This window comes from Oncorhynchus mykiss, chromosome 7 (genome assembly GCF_013265735.2).
Source record: "Oncorhynchus mykiss isolate Arlee chromosome 7, USDA_OmykA_1.1, whole genome shotgun sequence".
Classification (NCBI taxonomy): domain Eukaryota; kingdom Metazoa; phylum Chordata; class Actinopteri; order Salmoniformes; family Salmonidae; genus Oncorhynchus; species Oncorhynchus mykiss.
The window spans coordinates 43,433,683-43,439,213 of NC_048571.1; the positions used below are offsets into that span (position 1 = coordinate 43,433,683).

The following is a 5,531-nucleotide window of genomic DNA, read 5'->3' on the forward strand; positions in this document are numbered from 1 at the left end:
GGACTCCTTCAGGATGTTCCATTCAACATAAAAAAAAAGGGGGGAGTGGCGAAATAAACTGTACTTTGTAGGCGCGTCAAAATGGTTTTCAATACTGTATTACACCAAAATCATTGTATGAACCTTCGGCTATAGACTAAATATGTAAAATGTTGCTTATTTTCTGTTTTAGCTGAATATGCAGTAGTTTGTTTAATTTGTCAGTTATACACTTAGAATGAGTCAGTCCAAAAAGTTTGCTACTAGTCATTGAAAACAGATGAATGTTGCAATATCTAGATTTAGGAGCCGCTGACAGCATAGAGGCAACATACATACTGGGAAATGAAAGGGGATACCGAGTCAGTTGTACAATTGAATGCATTCAACTGAAATGTGTTTAACTGAAATGCATTTAACCCAACTCCTCTGAATCAGAGAGGTGCGGGGTTCTGCCTATCGATATGAGCACGCCATGACATGCCCATCCTAAAAAAAATATTTAAAAAAACAGTATAAATGAACGTGGTCTTGTTTTCTGTAGTTCAGATTATTACGCTTTTTTTTTTGCAAGCAGTTAAATGACAAGCACAACATTTCAACCAATGTGTTAGTTTATAAATATGTATTCAACAGTTATATGCCTACCTATAAACTAATAATTAAACAGTTGAAACCTCTTAAAACCCCTTTATAAATCATTTTTAGTAGGATCCACCATAATGTCAAGTGTTAACAAATAGCCTATAGTTTAACTCCATGTAAGCATGGTATATCTAGGACCAGTAGCATTTCAACTCTGTCCAGACAAAGGCATCTGGCATGCAGACTTCACTGCTCGCGGTACATGATGGCAGCCATTGGCACTGGCGCAATGACCCAAACAAGTACCACATGTTGTCATGCTGCCAACGTCATGGATAGATTCAGAGCATGCTGTAGTTGAAAGCTTTGAAATGAATAGTTAGAAGGAAAGGCCAACAAAACATAAGCCTAAAGGGTGCATGTGACGTGGAGGATCTGAGAGCACATAATCCACAAAAATCCCTGGAAGTGAGGCCGCATCCTGTTAGGGTCACTCAGTTGACTCTGTTCTGCTGTTTGTTCTCCGAGCTCTGCTGACTCACCTGCGTGTGTCTGAATGAGACAGAGAGATTGTGAATTCCAAGCCACCACCTCGCCCCTGCCAAATCACTCGGAGGGCCCTCCGTTGTCACATGTTGCTGACAAAATTCCGAAGGTGACTTCTAGAGAGTGGAGATGGGATCAATGAGCCCATCAACTTTGGGACACACTCCTGACATGAATGATGCAATTCATGTTCCACTTTTAAAGCAGCAATATGTGAGTTATGTGAATTATAGATCTGTAATTATTATTGAAAGCAATCTAAGTGGTAGATCTGTTATATGTGCGCAATGTCTATGCTTCCCATTGTTACGTTTCGTTTTTGCGTCTTCCACTTTAGTTTTTTACACCAGCTTCAGACAGCTTAAAATACAATATTTTTGGTTATTGAAAATATATTACACATCGTTTTAAATGGTACACTGATTCTCTACCACAAAATTAAATTAGGCAAACTATTAGAATTTTTGCACCCTTTAAATAATAAAACGAGTATGAAATTCAAACGAACAACCCCCCCTGTCGTTTTACAATATATAAACCCCAGTAACTGTTAAACATTTAATTTGGGAGGTATTTCATGTTACATTTGTCAAGTCTCGACATCAGACATAAACAAATGCACGTGTCATAATTAGGCATGCCTCTCCATTCTTTTGTATGAAATTGTGAAAATTCCAAACATATCGCAGTTCGTGTTGGGATAGCACTTCGCTCTGAATCCTGCAGTCTTGGTCGAAGTGGCTGTGGGTCTAAATAGCCCTCTACACCGTCAATAATTGTCACTTCCCCAGCTTCGAGACACGTACAAATCGAGGGCTGAGCTAAATTGGGTGATTCTTCTGGAGTGAGGGAAGAGATGTGTGGTTTCCCTCCATCTTGTGTGCTTCCCTTTGACCCATATCTCTTGGACATTACATCATCAACCTTCAGGCACGACTAGGAAATGATAACAATGTGGGGAACTGGAAACACACACTATCACCTCAACCACAATCACTTTAGAAGAGGGACCATAGGGCTGTACTGTATAATTGTATCTAACCCACACAGATTACAATTTGAATTGCAGATCATGAGAAACTGCTTTATAAAATGATATTTAATCTCAGATGTATGAACATCTATTTTTACTCAAACAAACCCATTCATTCACATACTTTACACAAACTGCCTATAGCAGTCCAAAGTGTGCCAGATCAAGGTCTCACTTGGGAAAGCATTCTTCCTAACTCAATAGGACTTCCTGGTTAAATAAAATATGAGGTAACAGCGCATGTTTTATGTGCATATTTACATCCACACCCATACATACACCCTCACACACCTTTTTCCATCACACATTGTACATTACTTACCGTTCTCTATTCTGCTCTAACACTTCCCTATATTGTTATGCACGCTTACTTCATCAGTGAAGCTTAAACACAAAAACACACCTTATGCATTTATGGTCATATACAAGCCTCACCCATTTTAGAGTAACTCCGCAGAACAAAGGAAGCAAGGAGGAAATACCTAAAAAGTGTCTGACCTCTAGCCCAGAAACACAATTACAGGGGCCAGACATGCCTGTTGCCTACCGTATGCTATTGGAGAGCAATAAAACAACACTGAAACTGATAATATATATATATATATAATATAATCATGCTCGTGGACCATTAGATACTGTGCAAATGGATTACCATTGTCACTTGACCTTCAAAATATGTCTATAAATAAATGACTGGATCATAAAGAAAACTAGACATGTCATAAGTCATGTGTCATAATGATTCAAATTGGCAACATTGATGATTGCCCCAAAAACGTTAAGAGAATCAAACATTTAAGACCCACATGTACAAGAGCATTGCACCCTGGTGATAAAACAGAGGTACAGCAGAAAAACAAGATTCACCAAAAACAGCTTCACAGGATTGTGATAACTACACATGGAAAAATACTTTTGAATGGACCAGTAAATTATGTTAGTCTGAGTCATGAAAACCTCATTACTGTGACCACATTGTTATGGAACAACACTCTTCATCAGAATGTGAAACATATGTGGACTGGATAATGAAGGGGAATGCCTCAACACAGTCTTTCAGCCTGGTAAACCATTTATTCAAGTATTTCCAACTCAGACAGCTTTTGTATTTTTTTTTGTTTACATTAAAAAAAGTTGACTAGTGCAGGTCTGGCCTCCAATCATAGAGGCAGACTTAGATATGATAACATTACAACATGAAAATGGTCAACATATACAGTACAGTGGGAATTCCTAAACCTTCCCCTGATCTTGCTACCTTTCTTTCACACACACACACACACACACACTTCTCTACATCACAGAAGGCAGAACGTTTAACTCTATCTACTCCTCCTCCCCTTTCTTTTTGTCCGCAACATAACTCTGGTGGTCTGTCGACAGCTTCTGAGTGTAGTCAGACATCCCACCCATTCTCTCAGAGGAACACTAGCGTTCAGGATGGAGCGGTTGTAGTGATGTCTTTTCTGCGTTAGACCACCCCCCCAGTGGGATTCACACCTCAAAGAGGATGACAGGGAAATCTACATGGATCCGGGGGTGGTTTAGCTTCACAATTCCCTGCAAAGAGATAACAATATCCACTCTATTAATTATAAACAACATCCATGGGTAACTGGAAACATTTCCAACACTGTCAGTCTGAGACTTTCACAAGTGTACATCCAATCAGCTCACCTGAGGTATGAGGTTCTTCTGAATCCTCTTCAGCTTGGACCTCTTCCGGCCATTTTTTGTCACTACAGTCTCTTCATAGAACTCATGAGCCAGGTCCCCATCCTCATCATAGTAGAGAGAGCTATCAACATAAATAAAAAATGAGCGGAATGGAAAGCGTTTGACTCATTTAAGGATCTACCCTGTGGTTGGTAGATATATACATATATTGTACCTTTATTTAACAAGGCAAGTCAATTAAGAACAAGTTCTTATTTTCAATGACGGCCTATGAACATTGGGTTAACAGTCTTGTTCAGGGCCAGAACGACAGATTTTTACCTCGTCAGCTCGGGGATTCAATCTTGCAAACATTAGGTTACTAGTCCAACGCTCTAACCACTAGGCATACATTTTATTGCATTTACCACACAGTATTACCTCCTCCTTGTGAAAATAAATGGGGTTGCTTTTCTGGTCCCTTTGAGCCGGGCAACAGAGTGATCTTCTTGCCCCTCACTGCCCGAATCTCCTCCAGCTCCCGAACCAGCAAATGGCCAAGCACCTTTCACCTTGGATCCACTGCCTCCCATCTTCAGTGGTGGGACATTATCCCTTGTCACAGAAAACTCCTAGGCAACGATTATATGAGCTGGCCAACCAGTCAGTTTTCTATTGGTTTGGATCTGAAAGCAAGAAGCCATAGGTACTGTTGCTTTAGCTAGCATAATAATGCTACCACACTGACCAAACAATATCTAGCTACTAAGCAAGCTATTAAATAGATAGGTTACCTAGCTAGCTCCAAAAGGTAACTTAGCTAACTACGTTAGCAAACGAGGTTGCCCTAGATGGCTAACGTCAAGTAGCTTGCTAGCTAACACTGTTCACTGCAGTTAAGTTTGATAAATATTGCAAATATATTTAGTAGAGCTTTCAAACTGCTAACGTTAACCAAAGCTAGCTAGCTATCCCTACAGTCCACTGGCTGTTAGCTAAACTTCGCCCGCATAATTAACCGTTAGCTAGCAAGCTAAACTAGCTTACGTTAGCTAGCTCAATTTGCCAGCTAACCATTTATAGTGACAGCATTTATAGAAACATATTTATTCTTTTAGCGACGTGGCTTCTATCCAGGGTTCAGTGCTCACTTGGATTCCTCCCTCCTTTGCGTAACGTTACGGTAGTGTTTTCTCAAATATAGCCAATTTGTCTAGCTAGCTAGCCACAGATCCCAAACGACAAGTACACACTGTGACTCTGGTCCGAAAGAACGGAAACGGTTGGTCAGCTCACCTTGCACATGAGTCACAGCAATACTGTAGCTAGCAGTACTGCACACCACTGAGATGTTTATATACATATATATAGATCAGTATCAGTGGCACACCATCTCAAGGACATTAATAATACGTACTTTCTGTGTTAACTCCTCCTATCTACAGTTCTTGACTTGAACTGAAATAGGTGCCTGCACCCATTTTGGGTGCCGGTACTTTTTACATTTAAGTGCAGGAGCACCACAATACTTTTGAGCTAATATTCTATAAAGAGAAACAGGAGCTCAAGTAGTATAACATTTTAGATGCTGGTACTCAGCTCCAGTGAGCTCCTGCCCAAGTCAATCACTCCCTATCCATAACTGCCAAGTGGGGAAATAATTCCCATGAATAGCACTGTTTAGCTAATGAATATCATCCCAATAGCATACCCCCACTACCAAGACATGTAC

At 40.1% G+C, this 5,531-nt stretch overlaps 1 protein-coding gene across 3 annotated transcripts; it reads right to left on the bottom strand.

The window, feature by feature from the left end:
- Positions 1-3,197: 3,197 nt before the first annotated feature.
- Positions 3,198-5,394, bottom strand: LOC110527812 (tumor suppressor candidate 2). 3 transcript variants are annotated; one of them, XM_021609341.2, is made up of 4 exons: positions 5,096-5,394; positions 4,241-4,485; positions 3,821-3,941; positions 3,198-3,703 (listed from the first exon to the last, which is right to left on the bottom strand). In XM_021609341.2, the coding sequence occupies exons 2-4, from the start codon at positions 4,390-4,392 to the stop codon at positions 3,638-3,640; spliced, it is 339 nt and encodes a 112-aa protein (XP_021465016.2). In that variant the 5' UTR covers positions 4,393-4,485; positions 5,096-5,394; the 3' UTR covers positions 3,198-3,637. The 3 variants fall into 3 exon arrangements, with proteins under 3 accessions (XP_021465016.2, XP_021465013.2, XP_021465014.2); XM_021609338.2 differs by lacking the exon at positions 5,096-5,394 and adding an exon at positions 4,951-5,089; XM_021609339.2 differs by lacking the exon at positions 5,096-5,394 and adding an exon at positions 4,874-5,080.
- Positions 5,395-5,531: the final 137 nt, after the last annotated feature.